This window comes from Podarcis erhardii (assembly GCF_964252035.2).
Source record: "Podarcis erhardii genome assembly, chromosome: 4".
In the NCBI taxonomy this organism is placed as follows: domain Eukaryota; kingdom Metazoa; phylum Chordata; class Lepidosauria; order Squamata; family Lacertidae; genus Podarcis; species Podarcis erhardii.
In genome coordinates this window covers 20,372,568-20,393,428 of record NC_138508.1, presented here as the reverse complement: position 1 = coordinate 20,393,428, position 20,861 = coordinate 20,372,568, and the positions used below count along the sequence as shown (strand labels likewise).

The following is a 20,861-nucleotide window of genomic DNA, read 5'->3' as shown; positions in this document are numbered from 1 at the left end:
AAGAGGGATTGCTGCGCAGCGAAAGCAGCAATCCCTCTTCCTGTTCTGGCTTCTGGGATAGCTGCGCAGCCTGCATTCACTCCATAAGACGCACACACATTTCCCCTTACTTTTTAGGAGGGAAGAAGTGAGTCTTATAGAGCAAAAAATACGGTAATTCATTCCAGAGGTCCGTTCTTATCCTGAAATTGTTCTTAACCTGAAGCACCACTTTAGCTAATGGGGCCTACTGCTGCCACCGCGCTGCTACTGCATGATTTCTGTTCTCATCCTGAAGCAAAGTTCTTAACCTGAGGTAATATTTCTGGGTTAGCAAAGTCTGTAACCTGAAACGTATGTAACCCAAGGTACCACTGTACTGTTGTTGTTGTTGTTGTTGTTGTTGTTGTTGTTGTTGTTGTTGTTGTTGTTGTTGTTGTTGTTATTTACCCGCCTTTCACCCTAAAGTCCTAGGGTGCATTACAACATTAAAACACAATATTAAAAATAAATAAAAACAGATTGTACAAGGGGTGAGAAGCTGCTCTTCCACTAAGGGGCCAACAGCGGGGCAGGGCCTGGGTTGTTGGCATCCGTCTCTCTCAAGAGCAAGTGGAGTGTGCCTCCAGGGATGAAATCAAACTGCTGGAGAATCACGGTGCCTGTTGTGGCTGCAGAGGCTGACAGGTCATAACTGCTGCCTCCTGTGTTGTTTGCGCTGTATGTTAGCAGCACCCAAGAGACCTCCCTGGGGCACAAGCCTGGGCAGTGTATTGGAGGTCCTGGGCTGCCCAGAAGACAAGACCCCCCTCTCGGCCTCAATAGCGTGGTCCAACAAAAAGCAGAGCAATGTGTTTAGCACCAGCTTGGCTGCAGGAGTTGTCAGAAGGAGGCATACATGCAGAAGCCAGGCCCTGTGACCAGGACTGGGGCCTTCCTAATTTTGTTCTGAAGAGGCAAGGCGCGGCCTCACAGGTGAGGCCGATTGGTAACTGACAGCACCTGGTGGCAAGAGCTGGGAAGGGATATAAGGTTAGCATTTCCCTTCGGCTCTTTGCCACAGCAACACGCTCCCTGCCTTGCTGCATTTGGTTCCTTGACTCCTTGATCCTCGAACCCTTGACTCGTGACTCCTTGCTTCCTGACCCTCGGACCCTTAGCTTCTTGACTCCCGGCTCTCTGACCCTCGGACTCCTGGCTTCCTGACTCCTGGATCCCCGTTCCTGCTCCCACCCTGCCATCTTGCCTTCGGTCCTGACGTCCCCTGCCGGGACTTCGATTGCCCGTAAACCGGAACGTGACACAAGACGCCACCCAACCGTCTTAGGAACTCCACTCTAGATTTGTGTAGGGTTTACTTTTTAGCCTTTCTTTGGCCAAATATGTCCCTCAGGCAGCGGGTAAAGGCCTGAGTTAACACTCACACTTTCTCCCTCTCTCCATATGTTGAGGGGATGCAGGCAGAGGCAGCACATCTTGGTGACACAGAAGGCCACTGAAAGCCCTATGTGGTCCTCAGGCCATTCACACAGTTTAAACAAACCATTTTCTGAGAGGATGCATCCCATGACATTGGATGAGGGGGATTCTTTTCAGAAAGTGGCCTCGAACATTTCTAACGCCGGAATATCAGAAATCTAAATAGAAGCAAGTGTGTGAATTTTGTTCCTTTTTATTAGATGCAAATTTTTGTGAGTGCGCGTGGTTGCATTTTGTGTAATTGCAATTCAAACGCTTGCAACCTGCCCTGAGACCTTAGGATGAAGGGCAAGTAATAAATGAAAACCATAACAACCATCACCGCAGCAGTGGTTTGCTGCAAAGCATATGCTTGCTGACATATGAAGAGGAAAGGGAGAGGCAGAGCACACGAGACAGAAACTCACTGGGGCTTGTAAGTGGAAACCTTTTCCTGCAAGTTCCGCAATGAGTTATCGAGGTTTCAGAACACAAATTAAATGCAGAATATAGAAATGCAAACAACGAAACTCATAGATGTTACACTCTGTGGCACATTTGAAGTTATCTTGGATACCTCTGCAGTCTGTTTTCTATATCAATGCTGTTTTGCAAATCGAATGGAACACCGCATTTTGTGCTATAATAGGAACAACGTCTGAAACCAACTTTTAACATATACAACAGGATGAATATGCAACTGTTTTTTTCTGTCTGGCGGTTTCTTTCCCCAAAGCCAAAACAGGTTTGCAGCTGTTTTCTCTGGAGCTTTCCCAAATCCAGAAAGAGCCTGAAAAACAGTACGTATTGTCTGGAGCACTTAAAATCTTTGTACTCTTTTACGGAAAGGAAACCCATTCGTATCTAGAAGCGAAAAAAAGTGGCTCTCGTTGACTAATACTAATGGAAGCTTAAAACCCAAAGTAAGGGTTTTTTTTTGTTATGATTTAATAAATTCTCTTGAGCTCTACTCCCTTCACTCGGATTATTTATAAAATATTACCAAAGACATCATCCAGTTGAAAAATATTTTAAGGATGTTAATATGTACAGGGCTTTGTTTCCAAAAACAGACAGATGTTCTTTTTTATTATTATTTTAAGCACTTTTCAGGTGTTCTTCCTAAACAGGTTTTTGAATGAAGAGAGCAAAAATGACGGATTGTACTTCAGGCCTAACCCCATTTGTCAGGAACATATCAGTATTCCTTCTGATTCTGCTTATATCTAAGGAAAACATGGGCGCAGGTCTTGTGCCCCACTGAATCTTGCTTAAGCCCCTGACTCACATGTGCATAGAAGCAGATTTAACAGAGAAGTCAAGTTTCCCTCTGTGAATCTGTGAATCCAAGGCAGAGGCAGTGCCACAGCCAGACTCCCTCCGCCGCCCTTCCTGAGACTTAAGGACCAGCATCCTCAGGTGTCAAACCCATGGAATACAAATCCTCACCTTTTTATGTTAATAATGAGAGAAAGAGCTTGCCTCATTAATTCCTGCCTGAGCTCATAGCTGTCAAGCGTCCCTTATTTGGCGGGACAGTCCCTTATCCCAGCGCCATGTCCCGCTGCTGTCCCTTATTGATGATGTCCCTTAAATAAGCTACTGAAGGTAATGGTGCCCTTTCTATGTCCAGCTGTCCTTTGTCAACAACAAATTGTTGCTTTTTTGTGTTGAATATATGCTATATGGTAATTTATGGGCCTAATAGGTATCTAAAGCCATTTGCACGCAACAAAATATGTATTTTATCAAAGTAATTGTTGATCCCTTATTTTCGAGGCTGCTGGTCCCTTATTTTAAAATCTGTAAGTTGACAGCTATGCCTGAGCTTGTGTTTTATTTGTTTATTACCAATTACACCAGTTTCAAATTAGATGATGATGATGATGATGATGATGATGATGATGATTTTGACTGTTGTTTACTGCCTTGGAGCTCTTGGTGGGCAGAGAAGCTGGGTATAAATATTTTAAACCAATAGAGTATATTACTAACAACTTAAACAAAACCTGCTTGCCTAAACCGAACCTGAAAGGGAAGTTCAATACCCCAATGAAGCCGCCTGCTGTTTGCCAAAATGTCCGAGGCACTACTGTACGTGGAGAAGTAGCCCCAACAATAAAATGAATGGGGAAGCCCTTGCTTTAGAGTAGATGACAAACCCCCCTGCCGTAGACTCTGAAACAGGCAAGGTCATGTAGCTGGTCAGGGGTGGGGAAACTTTTTCAGCCCTCGAGCCAAGTTTCAGCAATTATTATTATTATTATTATTATTATTATTATTATTCACACAAAACTCCACATCATACCAGTTTGCATACAGGGCAAATAGATCCACAGAAGACGCTATCACCACCACTCTCCATGCTGCTCTGTCCCATCTGGAGCAGCCGGGGAGTTATGTGAGGCTGCTGTTTGTGGATTTTAGCTCTGCTTTTAACACTATCCTCCCCCATAGACTGGTGTCCAAGCTAGAGGCGATTGGACTCTCCAACTCCACCTGTCTCTGGGTTTTGGATTTTTTGTCAGAACGTTCTCAGAGGGTTAGAATAGGGTCACATATGTCCAAAGCCCTTAGCCTTAACACCGGCTCACCACAGGGTTGTGTGTTGAGTCCCCTGCTCTTTACTCTCTACACGTATGACTGTACAGCCATCTATTCCAGCAACAAAATCATCAAGTTTGCTGATGACACTACGGTGGTGGGGCTCATTTCAGGAGGGGATGAGTCCGCCTATCGGGACGAGGTGGAGCGGCTCTGTGTTTGGTGTGGAGAGAACAATCTGGCTCTTAATACAGCTAAGACCAAGGAATTGGTGGTGGATTACAGGACAAAAAAGGCGGTCATTCAGCCCTTGTATATCAACGGGGAACGGGTGGAGAGGGTGGCGGAATTCAGGTTTTTGGGAGTGACTATCGATCAGGGCATGTCTTGGAGCGCAAATACCACTGCTCTGGTGAAGAAGGCTCAGCAGAGAATTTATTTCCTCAGACTTTTAAAGAAGAACAATCTGAGTGAGAAACTGCTGGTGTCCTTCTACCGAGGCTCCATAGAGAGCATTCTCACATACTGTATTTGTGCCTGGTTCTCCAGTTGTACAGCTAGGGAGAAGAAGGTGCTCCAGAAGGTCATAACCACAGCCCAAAGGATTATTGGTCATCCTCTCCCATCTTTGGAAGAACTGTACGGTTCCCGTTGTCTTAGGAAAGCAAACAACATCTTGCAGGATTCATCTCACCCGGGATACAGTCTGTTTGCACTACTGCCTTCTGGCAGGAGATATAGAAACATCAAGTCAAGGACAAATAGACTGAAAAATAGTTTCTATCCAAGAGCTGTGGCCTTTTTGAATGCTGTAACTCGATAGTGTGACCTGGAAGTTTGATGGGTGTGGGTGTGGGTGTGGCTGGAATGTGGTTTGTTTGGTTGTTGTTGCTGTTTTGCTTTTGTTGTTTTTTTAAGGGATGGCATCCAATTTCGTTGCACTGTGCAATGTTGCACTTGTGTAATGACAATAAAGAATCTATCTATCTATCTATCTATCTATCTATCTATCTATCTATCTATCTATCTCCTCTATATTCTATCAAGGCAAGCATTTAAAATCACATAAACCACCAAGACCAAAACCCCAAATTTTGCATTTCTACTTGAAATGTTTTCTGGTTTCATATTGCGGTTTAGGGTCCAAATGAAGCCACAGCTTCCCATATCGACGTTCCTGGAAATTCTATTTCAAAGTAAACATGATACAAGTCTGCAACTGGTGTACAAAATTAGGTATGGGCAAAGGCATGGGTATGATGCACATTAATAAGCTGTATTTTATCAAGCTCTTCATCCAAATCAACCACCAGGCCCCACGAAGTTTGGCAGATATTCATAACATGAAAACTTTGCTAAGGAGGTTAGATCTGTAGCCAGTTCGAAGTATGAGATCACCCCAGGAGGGCTACAAGGATGTTGTAATGACAGTAGGATTCAGAAACCTACTACCATTAGAGAAACAGTTTGCGGAGAACGCTGGCTTGGATTCCGAGTATAACTAACTCCATATTCCCCATGCGAACTGGATGCAAATTCTCAAAGCCCTTCAGAGACTGCAGGGTGTTTCAAAAAGAGTTTTGAGATAAACCAAACATCCCACTGGACGTGCCCAAACCCTGCAAATGCATGACATTGCAAGGAAACTACAATTACAATCGCAGTCGCTTTTTATCAGCCTTCACCAAACCTGATGCCCTCCAGATGTTTTATTAGACTGCCCTCAGTCTAGGGCTGATGGGAGATGTAGTTCAAACGTCTGCAGACATATCAGTGTTAGAAACTCAGATATATAAGCTAGGTGCCAAATGTCTCCTTAAACTAAGGTTACAGTCACCCAAGCAGAATGTCTAGTTGCCATTTTAGGGCAAGACGGCTAGCAGTTTTCATTTTCCTAGTGATGGACTGACTGTGATTGATTCTCAATTAAACATCTGGCTAGTTCAAATGACAACCTTGAGCTAGGTTAAGAATTTAAAGGAAAGTAACTTGATCCAGGGGTGGCCTGTTTCTATCTCTTTTTCTTAATGGTGACTGCTCCTGCTCAGGCTGCACAGAAAAAGCAATTTGATTCCTGAAATTCATTCTGATTGTGCAGATAAAATATAAGCGATAGAATTCTACAGGATGGGGTGTTAGTGTGTGAAAATGGTCCAGTTCCAATGATCCTCAGATGGTGAAGATGCCAAGTGCCATCCTGGTACCCAGGCATCTTCATTTGGTTGCGAGTGGTCAAAAACCACCTAGCGCAAAATGCGCCTGGCTAATTTCGAACACTGTGTTGCCACCCCAGCTCCATTTGAACCGCTTCTGAGAATGTGAATCCAAATTCTTCCTGCATTCTGGCTCACAGGACAATGTCTCCACTTCTGAGGAATTCAGGGGAAATCCAGGCTGAGAAGGATTGTCTCAAGGATTCAGATGCACACCCAAAAATACCAGAAGCAGTTGGGCAAAAACTAGGTCTAGTTGTAAATAAAGACAAGGGAAGTTCCACACTTTATAAAGAAACAGGAGGAAGTGATGGTTGCCAACTTGGATGGCTTGAAAAGAAGATTAGGCAAATTAATGGAGGATAAAACTATCAATGGCTGCCATTCATGGCAGCTAGGCTCTGCTTCCCCAGGCAAAGGGAGTAATGTTTCTGAACACCAATTACTGGAAACCGCAGGTGCGGAGAGAGCTCTGGTGCTCAGGTCCTGGTTGTGGGTTTTCCACGGGCATCTGGTTGGCCACCATGAGAACAGGATTCTGGAGTAGATGGGCCGTTGGCCTGATCCAGCAAGCTCTGGATTATGGTAGCTAAAAAGGACTGGACTATAGAGCAATGTCTAAATCAATGTTTAAACACAGAACAGGGAAGTTTTTTGAGACCTTAAATGATTGCTACTTCATTATACTTTCATGTCATTGACCCTTCGGAAAGTTGAGGCCACTTTGTATGGGGATCACAGTGGCTTCTTGTGCAGGCAATGGATTTAGGTTAACCCCTTCAAAAGCAAAGCAAACTTTTGCCACAGAATTAAATACAGTGGTACCTCGGGTTACAGATGCTTCAGGTTACAGACACTTCAAGTTACAGACTCCGCTAACCCAGAAATAGTACCTTGGGTTAAGAACTTTGCTTCAGGATGAGAAGAGGAAGTGCGCGGCGGCAGTAGGAGGCCCCATTAGCTAAAGTGGTACCTCAGGTTAAGAACAGCTTCAGGTTAAGAATGGACCTTCGGAAGGAATTAAGTTCTTCACCTGAGGTACCACTGTACTCCAAGGCCATATTTTGGTGCATCCGCTATCTAGAAACTCATAAATAATACCTGTATGTATTTGACTGGAGTGAGGCAAGATGCTTGTCTCAAGGGGGTTTATTCTAACCAATCGATATATCATCTTGAACTGCTGACATGGTTGCTTCCAAGTCCCTTTCCTTAATCATGTGAACACTTGATAAATCTTCCACATTTTGAACCAATTTGCACCTAGCCTGGAATGTGAACTTTTCACTTTGAGTTGAAGAGCCAAGGAACTGCCCACCCTCTCTCAGAAGATGGATTATACTGATCCACCACACATACATCTATGCCAAGAGAAGTTTAACAATGGGTACTGTAAATCAGTTTGAAACTCTTAAAAACTAAATTATTAACATGGTTTCTTTCCCAATAAGTTTACACACGGTCTCTTTTTTACTGAATTACTTATTGCTTTCGTCACTGGTCAAGGTTGAGAAGACAAGACGTACTAAAGAAATTAGTGGGTGTGTGAGGAATCCATCCCTCCTGAGGAAAAATGTTAACAAAGGGCAAAACCTTGGAGCCAGGAACTGGGTGAGCATGTGACCAACACAACTCCAACGCTCAAGACTTCCATAGAGCTGGAAAAGTGTTGATGGGCACAGAGTCTCAATGCTCCTCTGGCTTTGTCTGGCACATAATGCACAGGATCTTTGGCGAGCTGTGCCACTCAATTCTGGCCTCTCTTCTTACGGCACCTGAAGGTACTTTGCTCTTTCAGGTGATGAGTGAGGAACTGGGCAAAGCAAGGAAAGGATAGCGCAGGTGGGCATAAACACTACCTCCTCAATGGCGGAAGGGTGGGAATTTTGTTTGCTTTCAAAAACGCATTATTTCATGAGCTTACATAGAGACTGCCTAAGTTAAGCTGTGCAGCTAGGATGAATACAGTCAAGAGTTACGTCTAAAACTGATGCCGTAAGCTGCTTTATACTCTCCACCCCCATCGTTCTGCCCTGACACTGAGGTCCGGCTCCAAGTGCCTTCTGGCAATTACTCACTGTGAGAAGTTACAGGGAACCTGGCAGAGGGCCTTCTCAGCAGTGGCACCCGCCCTGTGGAACAGCCTCCCATCAGATGTCAAGGAAATGAACAACTATCTGACTTTTAGAAGACATCTGAAGGCAGCCTTGTACAGGGAAGTTTTTAATGTTTGATGTTTTCTTGTGTTTCTAATATTTTGCTGGAAGTTGCCCAGAGTGGATGGGGAAACCCACTCAGATAGGTGCCATATGCAGATAATGATGATGATGATGATGATGATTACATCATCATCATGTTGTCTATTTAGTTCAGTATTGTCTACACTGAATGGCAGCAGCTCTCCCAGGTTTCAAATAGAAGACATTCTTAGACCTAGAGCCTTCTGCACATTTATGGTGGCCTCCAGCACAACAGACCCAATTGGTTGGGTTTTCACATGCATCAATGCACAGCACACTTGAGCATCTCCTCAAGGGGCAACACCCAATCCGACAAAGCTCCCCAGACCTTCTCCTCTTCTTCCGCAATCGCCTCTTGTTCTGGCCCAGCCAATGGTAGAGCAATAGGCAAAGAAAGTTCAATTAAGATGCCATGTACGGATTACTCAATGGCTGGGAAACAAGCAAGAGACAGCAATGAGAAGAACGCAAAGGTGATCATGGTGGTGAGTCTCTGTAGAGGGGAGTGTGGTTCACGGAAGCTGAATTGCCTGAGGACCCTTCAAAAATGCCTTTAACTCAGTTGGTAGAGCATGAGACTCTTAATCTCAGGGTTGTGAGTTTGATCCCCATGTTGGGCAAAAGATTCCTGCATTGTAGGGGGTTGGCCTATGATAATCTTCATGGTCCCTTCCAACACTATGATTCCATGTTTCTAAGAAAATCTGGAGCTGGCCTTTCCTCTTCCTTTCCGATGCAAGAGTTCAGCATGTCATCTGCTTGTATCCTCAGCACAACTCAGATGCGGATTAGACAGAAACGAGTGGCTTGTGTAAGACCACCCAGCAAGCTTCAAGGTTGAGCAGCCAAGCTTTGAGCCCAACACTCTCCAGGCCATGTCCAATGCTCTAACCATCTCCCCTCCCCACCCTAACCTTCTGGTATGTATGCTAATATTAGTCGGCAAACAAAACCCATACCTCTTAGCACGAAAAGCACACACGCTACAGAATGGAGAAACAATTTCTGCTATCCACTTGGAGTCCATAAGGCATATGCACATTTTTAAATGAGGAGAAAACACACCTGACATCTCAATAACTGCAGCTGCATAATCTTTACATGTGGGTGGCTGCGTGTGGGTGAAGCAATAAAAAGCAGTGGAAGGGTTTTGAAAAACAAAGCAAAACTTGTGTCTCATTAAATAGCTTCTTGCTTTCAAAAACACCTGCCCAAAATATTCTTGAACTCCGTGTGGGGAAAAAAACCTGAAGAATTTTCAACATATTTTCCCACAGCCAAAGTCTTCACACTAAGCAAGCTTACTAGCTGGAAAGTTGGCAGAAATGAAGGTTTGGGAGTCTGGCCAATAGATCAGTCCCAAGCAGCAGTGAACTAGTCAGCTGAATTCAGTCAAATATTGTGATGTACAAAACATTGATAAGGACACCTTTATTTCAAGTGTTTCACTCAAATCAGATAACAGGGACAAGAGTAAGGGCCCCATGCTCCTAGACTTGAAAGTTTTGGGGTCACTCATGTGCACGCCCCCAAACTTGGGGATAGACAATGCCTGTCCTACAAACTCTTCACCAAAATGTTTCTAACGGCCTAGGACCCACGTACCTACGGGACCACCTCTCCTGGTACGCCCTGCGAAGGACCTTAAGGTCCACAAATGACAACATTTTGGAGGTCCCAGGTCGCAAGGTGGTTAGATTGGTCTTAACTAGGGCCAGGGCCTTTTCAGTACTGGCCCCGACTTGGTGGAACACTCTGTTACAAGAGACAAGGACTTTGCAGGACTTGACATCTTTCTGCAGGGCCTGCAAGACAGAGCTGCTCCGCGTGGCCTTTGGTTTGGACTCAGCCTGACCCTTATGTTTCCCCTCCCATTACAGTTTTGATCCATGGGCTACTTTTAAAATGAGGCTGCATTTTAAATTGCATTTTAACCTGTATTTTAAATTAGTTCCCCGCCCCATTATGTTTTTACTGTAATTTTACTGCTGTTAGCCGCCCTGAGCCCAGCTCTGGCTGGGGAGGGTGGGGTATAAATAAAATTTATTATTATTAATATTATTACCCTTCCAGTTAAGCCACATGGTCTTCCACCATAAATTGAAAGAAAGCATGAACACACTCCATGAGAGCCAGTGTAGTGTAGTGATTAAGAGCGGTAGACTCGTAATCTGGTGAACTGGGTTCGTGTCTCCGCTCCTCCACATGCAGCTGCTGGGTGACCTTGGGCTAGTCACACTTCTCTGAAGTCTCTCAGCCTCACTCACCTCACAGAGTGTTTGTTGTGGGGGAGGAAGGGAAAGGAGAATGTTAGCCGCTTTGAGACTCCTTTGGGTAGTGATAAAGCGGGATATCAAATCCAAACTCTTCTTCTTCTTCTCCAAGGTCTTCAGCTTGTCAGGGGAGGGATGGGGAGGAGAGAGTCATTCTGTGACCTTGAAAAAGCATGAGATCCTTCCCTTCCCTCACCATGCATTTCCCATGCACACCTGAGGGGGTGGGAAGCTACCAGTGCATGACCTAGTGGGTTCACAAAACAAATTATGTTATCTATTAACATTCAGCGAAACACATGTAGCACTAGAGGACAACACAGACAAACCCCCTGAGGCCAAGGAGTCATCGACCACAGTTAATCATGAGCCAGCAATCTACGCTTCTACTGATGACGGCAGATCAAAAACGATCTGATTCCATGACCGCTAACGCTCAGTGATCCCTTACTAATTTCCTCCACCACATCATAGAGGAGGAATTCTGCTTCATTATGCAGCCCAACCAGGAAGACACATTCTCCTGGCTCTGTGAGCCGTAGGTGGCTGTGGGTTTCTTAGGTAAGCTATTCAACACCTTGCAATTTACAGCTTAAGGCTTTTGGTATTACTTTTCGGAGGTGAGAACATCTGGGAACTCTATGAAATGGCTTTGTCGCAGCCTTACTGGGCTAAGAGCACTAGGTAAGTATCGTGGTAGGTTTTCAATCCTGTTTCACCCAGGATTAATAAACACAAGTGCCTGAGGATCAGTGGAAATCATTTCACAATGATCTGAAGTCTGGGGTGAACTAATAATCTCCTAAACCCATTCCTCCTCAGCTAACCCCATCTACCTTCCACCACAGTCCTCTTGTCAAAATTATCATCAAAATTATTATCAAAACTGCCACCACTGCAGCTGTAATACTCTTCAAATCCACCCTCTACTTCCGCACTCCAGACACAAACTTCAAACATAGTTTGTTACCATTTTGTTTTGTTTTCATTAATGAAATGAGTCTTTCCTCGACTTTTAAGTGAGGGTTGAGGGATCTTTTTTCCACCCACAGGGGCAACGGCCGCACTCTGCCCTCCATCTAGGCAAGGCAAGAGTCCTTAACACACTTCAAAGGACACATTACGGACAGGCAAAAATGCACATTACCCAAGAGGAGAGGTTTTTTAATCTATTAGCTCTAACATACTTAAAGGTGCTCAAAACCCAACAAGCTATTGAAGCCACTTCCGCCATGCGCTAAAAGTACACCTACCTTCGCTCTTAGGGAGTGGCGGGGGAAAGAGAGGAGAAAGGAACAAGGTATTTCCTCTGGCTAGTAACCCTGAGGAATATTTGTGCAAGCACGAAGGACAAAGACAGGAGCCATTATATGACTTAAATAGCTGTGAGTTTACATACTGGCAAATATTTGCACACATTAGTGCCACCTAAGTTGCTCACCCTTTTGTGATAAGAGAGACCTTGCTTCCATTTGAACATCGGAAGCTGCCTTATGCTATGTCATTAGTCCATCAAGCTTGGTTTTTTTATCTATATTGACAGAGAACTCAAAAGCTTGGTCATAATAAAAGGTATTACCCAACTATGGAATTTGAAGTGGTTGGGGTTCTCCCCCCAATAGACAAATATTGCCAGCTATACTTTTTATGTGCCAAACAAAAAAAAAAAAAAAGAAGAGTTAATGGCCCAAATACATAGTCAGATGGACAGCATATAAAATAACAACAATAACAACAACAACAACAACTACTACTACTACTACTATTAATCCTGTTCCCAGTGGCCACCCAGATGTCTATGAGAATCCCAAAAGCAGCACCTGAACTTCGTAGCACAGTCTAAGTGAACACACTCTCATTTTAGTTCCACTGAATTTTTATTTTAAAAAACCCCACCAGGCACTTGACATAGAATTGATCTAAATGTCACCCATTCCCTGCCAATTTATATTTCTCATCCAGTTTCAGAGATGAAAGCTCACTTCATGATAATGCATCTTCAACAGCTAAGATGCTTGCATCTTTGCCATCTATCATCTGCGGCTGAAAGATTGCAAGTGTCATTTTGGAAGATGAAGGAATTGCAGTCATTAGCAATAGGGGGAGTGATGTATTGCGTTTCCAATCTAATGTCCATCTGGGAAGGATTAATATGGCCATATCATACCACCCCACAGATAACAGCCAAAAATATATGGGATTTTTACATGGTTTTCATTTCTTCACATTCTGTCATCCCTCTCTAGCCATCTCTCCTCATAGGTGGGGTCCCCTGTTCTTATTCAAAATGATCAGCCTTTCTTCAGCTATAGCATCTCTCTCTCTCTCTTTCAGATTAACCACATGTAAACAGATATTTTTTAAACCCCAAAAAGTTCCAGGCTACATTTCAATATCTCATTGATTAAAAGTCAAGCTAACAGGATGGGCCATGAATCTTATGCCACTGCAGCCTTGGAAAAGCTTGAACTCACACAAATCCTTGGATATCCACAGCATAAAAACTGGTGATCCCTGATTTGAACAGTGGGTGATCCTGTTCACATGAAAGAACACATTACACAGCTTCTGCATACATTGTCCAACTGATTTAGAAACAGTGAAGCAGAATAGCAGCTATAAAAAGGATTAAGTGATTGTTGATATTAGCCAAGAATGGGAGAAACATAGCGTGACGCTATAAATTTGAAGCGAGTCCAAAACTGCAATTTATGTAGATAGCAGATTTATGCAGAGGGCAGAAAGGAGAACAGGTGGTACCCATGCTAGATAGGACAGTCAAACTCTGTAGCTGGCTCTCCCAGACGAGACCCAATCCTAAAAGTATTCCAATGAGAATCATTATAATTATTGTCTTGCACAACCTATGCAATCTTGCAATGTCGCAATTATAATATTTTGCATTAGGAAGACTGAAAACCGATCATCCTGTCTATCCCTGGCTTCTGCACAGAAGTGCCAAGAGAACACTGGTATTGTAATTCTAACAAGTTCTACTTTGCATAGGATTAAAATCTTAGTAAGGAGAGAAGAAGCAGTGTAGAACACTCACCAATACTGATTTCATCATCCGTCTCAGCATCTCCAATGCACTCAAACTGAAAATCCTGAAGCGACTGGGAAAACTTTTGTACTGCTATGGATAGATCTGTAAAAGAAAAAGATCGAAAATGATCAGAGTGTACATTGCAGAGAAATACATATTTGGAATACACTTACTGTAAATATATATGTGTGTGTATATATATATATATATATTTATACATACATACACATATATACATATACAGTATATATATATATTATACACACACACACATATATGCATACATATGTGTATGTATATATGTGTTTGTGTGTGTGTGTGTGTATGTGTATGTATGTATGTGTGTGTGTATGTGTATTCTCTCCTGTATCCTGGTATACTTGATTACATGATTCAAGGTAAGGGACGCATCGAAGGATAATGAAGGATCACATAACCTTGCTTGATGTAAACATGTAAGAAAATAAAAACAGAAAGCACACATACACCACCACCACAGATAGACAGGACACAGGTACACTTTGGAGGATGGATGGCGGCTAACAGATTGAGCTTGAATCCTGACAAGACAGAAGTACTGTTTCTGGGGTACAGGAGGCGAGCAGGTGTGGAGGATTCCCTGGTCCTGAATGGGGTAACTGTGCCACTGAAGGACCAGGTGCGCAGCCTGGGAGTCATTTTGGACTCACAGCTGTCCATGGAGGCACAGGTCAATTCTGTGTCCAGGGCAGCTGTCTACCAGCTCCATCTTGTACGCAGGCTAAGACCCTACCTGCCTGCAGACTGTCTTGGCAGAGTGGTGCATGCTCTGGTTATCTCCTGCTTGGGCTACTGCAATGTGCTCTACATCCCATTGTTTTCTATTGATACACTGTATTCTCTGCAGCCCTGCTTTTGCAAATCCTGGAGAACACACTGGAAACTGAATTGCAGTTATTCAAAACAGAAGCTCATCTGGCAGTCTTCTCGATATATTGAACTGCTGCACTGCCTCTAATATTTTACGTAATCTGTGTTCTTTATTACAAAACACGTGGAGTTAAATGCACTCTCGGCGAATGTCCCGCAGACTCACTGGATGCTTCTTATTCCTAGATATGCAGAAAACATCTACTGAAGCAATGCCTCATTCTCGTTTGACAGCTGCACATATGAGAGGAGACAGCAGAGCTTCTGCTGCACAAGTGTGAAGAGTAGAGGTTTTTGGCAAGTACCATTACCCTTAATTCTTCTTTCCGGGAGGTATCCAACTAAACAGTTCTGCTAGCACAAGGGGGTTTTAGCTGCACAGGGAACTTCTCCGCTTTCTCCTCTCCCTGTACAACTCCTAAATCTATTCTGGGGTTTCCCCCAATCCTCCAGAACAAATACACAGGGCAGACAAGGAGCAGGCAGGGAGGGGCGAGGCTACAGTAGTTCGACTGTGCAGCTAAAACTCATAGCACTTGCCTCAAAACTGAGAGATCCAGAAGAAGCAACAGGGACATTTCACCTACAGTGGTACCTCGGGTTAAGAACTTAATTCGTTCTGGAGGTCCGTTCTTAACCTGAAACCGTTCTTAACCTGAGATACCACTTTAGCTAATGGGGACTCTAGCTACCACCACTCAACCGCCGCACTATTTCTGTTCTCATCCTGAAGCAAAGTTCTTAACCTGAGGTACTATTTCTGGGTTAGCGGAGTCTGTAACCTGAAGCGTCTGTAACCTGAAGCGTCTGTAATCCGAGGTACCACTGTACTCAGTTCCTGTGAGAGACTGCGCTAGCAGACCAAGACAGAAACCAGGTGAGTAGCCATACAGAAAAAGATGAAGATAATCTACTTCACCCAGGAATCACTGAGACTACCACACGCCTGCAAGCAACCTTGGTCAGAATCAAGTACAGTCGTAACTTGGATTCCAAACGCCTTGTGAGTCGAACGTTTTGGCTCCCAAACGCTGCAAACCTGGAAATGAGTATTCCAGTTTGCAAATGTTCTTTGGAACCCAAATGTCCGACACAGCTTCTGCGGCTTCCGATTGGCTGCAGAAGCTTCATGCAGCCAATCAGAAGCCACACCTTGGTTTCCAAACATTTTGGAAGTTGAACGGACGTCCGGAATGGATTCCTTTCAACTTCTGAGGTACAACTGTATACCCTTCTGTAGTTAATGGAAATACATTACTTCTGGTAAATGAACCACCATAGCACTGGAGGGCCATGAAAATTTCTGCCCTGGGCGTTTTAGACATTTCTACCCATGTACTATCTGAAACCAAATGGGTTGCCAGGTGTGAAATATATTGACATATTTTTAGCTCTCCTACCCCACTAATACATCACCTTGACGACAAAGGTCCGTATAGTTAAAGCTATGGTTTTCCCAGTAGTGATGTATGGAAGTGAGAGCTGGACCATAAAGAAGGCTGATCACCGAAGAATTGATGCTTTTGAATTATGGTGCTGGAGGAGACTCTTGAGAGTCCCATGGACTGCAAGAAGATCAAACTGATCCATTCTGAAGGAAAGCAGCCCTGAGTGCACACTGGAAGGACAGATCCTGAAGCTGAGGCTCCAATACTTTGGCCACCTCATGAGAAGAGAAGACTCCCTGGAAAAGACCCTGATGTTGGGAAAGATGGAGGGCACAAGGAGAAGGGGACGACAGAGGACGAGATGGTTGGACAGTGTTCTCGAAGCTACGAACATGAGTCTGACCAAACTGTGGGAGACAGTGGAAGACAGAAGTGCCTGGCGTGCTCTGGTCTATGGGGTCATGAAGAGTCGGACACGACTAAACGACTAAACAACAACAACAAAAACCCCACTAATATGGTTGGTGCCAAGTCTAAAAAGACTTTTCCGCACCGGATAAAAAGACCTCCTTATTTACTCAGGTCTTAGGGCGAGTGTGCCTCTTAGGTTTGTTGTTAGGATTATCAGTTGTAACTGCTACACGCGTTTTATGGTTTCATTATCTGATAGCTTTATCATTGCATTTGTAACTTGCTCTGGGATTCCTTTTCGTAACAAAGAGTGGAGGCTAGAAATATCTTAAGTAAATAAATGAACATGGAGATTTTAAGCTTTGGCCTCAGCATGAGAGGTCAAGGTGAACAGAAACGCCACTGCAATATTTGTAAAGTCTGAGGCACTTCAGTGAAATGGACATTCACTCTTTACAGCTCAATGGAAATGTCCCCTTTTTCGTTGCTTCTGAGTTTATCAGAGGGGGTAAGCAGGCACATGTCAACGTGGGTGGAGGGGGGAGAAATAAATGATGGACTGCACCCAGCAAGAAGCAGGCACAGAGGGGAACAACTAGCCATGGGTGCAAGATGAAATGACCTCATTAAACAGAACAAAACAAGTGTTTGAATAACATTGCTATGTATAGTCTGGGAATGGCTGCACCCCGTTCCAAAATTCAGCAACTAAATAGCAGGCTGACAGGCCAAACATCCAATCCATGGAACACAGTTGTTGCAGGGGTGTGTGGGTGTGTTTTTAAACTGGATGTCTGGAAGTTGCAGTCCTGGTTTACATCCCCCAAGTGCCCCTTGATAAATACATCTACAGACCAAGCTTCTTAAGATTCCCATTTAAATATATCCCAATTTCAGATGCAGTGCTACAGCTGCTGTTTTGTTTCTGGAAGCAAACTGGACTAGATTGTTCTCCTCACTGGTCAAATGCCACCATTTTGGGGAAAAATATCACACGTTTCCCCATCCACACTAACGACAGGATGTGTTCAGATTGAGAACTGTGGTTGTAGTCACACTTGAGATTTCCACTCTATTCATGGAGGAGAACAGATATCATGAACATCTTGATTTAACTGTTTTGGTCTGAGCTAGGGATAACTTTTGTACTTTTATGCTGTGCACTGCCCTGAGATCTTCGGATGAAGGACGGTACACAAATTTAATAAATAAATAATAATAAAAACCTCCTGCCAAAATGGCTCATGAAATGACAGTTGCTCAAAATATATACCCAAAATGCCACACAGAATATGGGAAATGACATACATTTCCTTGCACATACAATAAATAAAAAGATTCAGAACTATTCTGAGTCTTCCACAATTGGAAGTCTTCAAGCAGAGGTCGGATAGCTATCTGTCATGGATAGCTTCAGTTAAGATTCCTACATTGAAGGGGGGGGCTGGACTAGATGACCCTTGGTGTACCTTCCAACTCTACAATTCTAGGATTCTATGTGGAAGCATGCAGGAAAACCTGGAAAGGAAGCAGCAGCTATAGTCTGACAATCAGTACATCTGAAAAGGCCCTAAAAGGTAAAGATACCCCTGACCGTTAAGTCCAGTCGCAGACGACAATGGGGTTGCGGCACTCATCTTGCTCTGTAGGCCGAGGGAGCCAGCGTTTGTCCGCAGACAGCTTCCAGGTCATGTGGCCAGCATGACTAAGCTGCTTCTGGCGAACCAGAGCAGTGCATGGAAACACTGTTTACCTTCCCGCCGGACCGGTACCTATTTATCTACTTGCACTTTGATGTGCTTTCGAACTGCTGGGTGGGCAGGAGCTGGGACCGAACAACGGGAGCTCACTCCATTGTGGGGAATCGAACCGCCGACCTTCCAATCAGCAAGTCCTAGGCTCAGTGGTTTACACCACAGCGCCACCTGTGTCCCTACACACAACAACAACAACAACAACAACAACAACAACAACAACAACCCACCACTGGTCCTGTGACCATTCTGAATGCAATCTACTATATTAAACCACTACTAAACTGCACTGTCCTGCCAACCTAGCAGTTCGAAAGCATGTCAAAGTACAAGTAGATAAATAGGTACCACTACGGCGAGAAGGTAAACGGCGTTTCTGTGCGCTGCTCTGGTTCGCCAGAAGCGGCTTAGTCATGCTGGCCATGTGACCCGGAAGCTGTATGCCACTCCCTATGCCAATAAAGCGAGATGAGCACCGCAAACCCAGAGTTGGCCACAACTGGACCTAATGGTCAGGGGTCCCGTTACCTTTACCTAAACTGCACCGACATTTTTTCCCTACAGTCGAGCAGTATATAAACTTTATAAAATAAATAAATCTAATGCTGTGTGCTTCTCCTATAAAAGCCCAAGCATTATAAAACCAGCAATTGCATGGAAACACCCTCTGCTTTGGGGATTATGCGTCAACCCACACACAGCTTGATGTGTCAAGTCAGAAACATATGGCATAGGGAGGGTTTTTATAAAAGGAAATGTTATCGTGGTTGTAAAACACCAAACCCATTTGTTACGCAAAATGCTGAGCGAGATGAAGGCACTATGAGAAAACACATCCCTCGGTAACGATCGCTTTTAAAGCAGTGGTTTTCAAAAACATCCTGCTTTTGGAGAATCACTTTCCCACATCAACTCAGATGGTAGAGCAATAGGATTCTCAAGACTCAGGGTTGTGGGTTCAAGCCCCACATTGGGCAAAGGACTCCTGCATTGCAGGGGGTTGCAAGAGATGACCCACGTGGTCCCTTCCAATTCTACAATTTTGATAGAACTGGATGAATCAAAATGGCAGTCCGAACGTTTCAAAACTTCACAAGGTTTGGAGAGTGGTGTTATCATTCCTGAGCAATACGCAATACCACATACAAGACTAAAAAGGTAAAGGGTAAAGGGACCCCTGACCATTAGGTCCAGTCGCGGACGACTCTGCGGTTGCGGCGCTCATCTCCTTGCATGGTCTGCTTGGTCTGTAGATGTATCTACTTGCACTTTGACGTGCCTTTGAACTCCTAGGTTGGCAGGAGCAGGGACCGAGCAACGGGAGCTCGCCCCCTCGCGGGGATTCAAACCGCCGACCTTCTGATCGACAAGTCCTAGGCTCTCTGGTTTAACCCACAGCACCACCCGCGTCCCACATACAAGACTGCTTGCAGGTTTATTCATCCGTCCTGCTTTTCTTTCATTGGGTGCTCAAGTTGTCTAAAAAAAAAAACTAAAAACAAAGCAAGAGAAATAGCTTTTTTAAAAAAAGTTTAAAGGCTTGGTAAGAGAGAGAACAGAGGCAACAGGAAAAACATGAGGCAGTGATTCTTTGGCAGGAAAATAATCTGAGGGGCAAGGGATAAGACCCCCTTCCCTTCAGTTTGCAGCTTTGGCAGTTGTATTATACAAAATATTTGAGATCTCCACTTAGCTGTTGTTCTGGCACACTTTCACAGTATAGAAGAGAGTGTGGGGAAATGTACTTTATAAATAAAGGAGGAGAAGACTGCCAACTAGTATGAGGTGTTTGGGGTTTGAATCTCGGGGTCTCCCCCCTCTCTAATAATCATTTATTTATACCCCACCCATCTGGCTGTGTTTCCCCAGCCACCCTGGGCGGCTCCCAATAGAATATTAAAAGCACAATAAAACATCAAACATTAAAAACTTCCCTAAACAGGGCAGCCTTCAGGTGTCTACTAAAAGTCAGATAGTTGTTTATTTCTTTGACATCTGACGGGAGGGCGTTCCACAGGGCAGGCACCACCACCAACAATATAGCCCTGCTAGGTAGGAAAGAAAACTTGGGACTTCAAGCTACCAGAACAATCAACAGCCAGGAAACTAGATCAATAATCAAAAATACGCTGAAGGAACAAGTGCGCCCTGCTGACATGTACAGGACCCCCAACAGCTGCTGTGCCCAATACAGCCAATTTCATTCCTGCCACTGTTGGACATCTCCTTTTTTTCACCCTCGCTTTTCTTTTTCCACAGCTAAGATTGTAAACACGCCAGCTGGTAAAGTGATTATGCTTAGCGAAGCCTGGAAGAATTAAAAATGGCTTTAAAATAGGAATAAAGAAGTATTTAGAAGAAGTAAGTTAATATTACCAGGCATATCCGATGGAGCCCAACGATTAGAGAAGGCATCCCCAAACTAGGCCCTCCAGATGCTTTGGGACTACAACTCCCATCATCCCTAGCTGGACCAGTGGTCAGGGATGATGGGAATTGTAGTCCCAAAACATCTGGAGGGCTGAGTTTGGGGGTGCCTGGATTAGAGGAACACATAAGGGGACCCTGAAGTCTTTACTGCCACCCATCCTATTCTGTTTCACCTCAGGTAGCCTCCCCCTTGTACAACCCCGATTTTAAACTGGC

The 20,861-nt window shown here is 44.2% G+C and overlaps 1 protein-coding gene across 1 annotated transcript in view; it reads right to left on the bottom strand.

The window, feature by feature from the left end:
* The window catches only part of ARHGAP42 (Rho GTPase activating protein 42), a 168,366-nt gene that overhangs the window by 115,799 nt on the left and 31,706 nt on the right, over window positions 1–20,861 (bottom strand). The window contains exon 2 of the mRNA XM_081860231.1: window positions 13,760–13,855. Coding sequence (XP_081716357.1) covers window positions 13,760–13,855 — 96 coding nt within the window. The remainder of the gene's footprint in view (window positions 1–13,759; window positions 13,856–20,861) is intronic.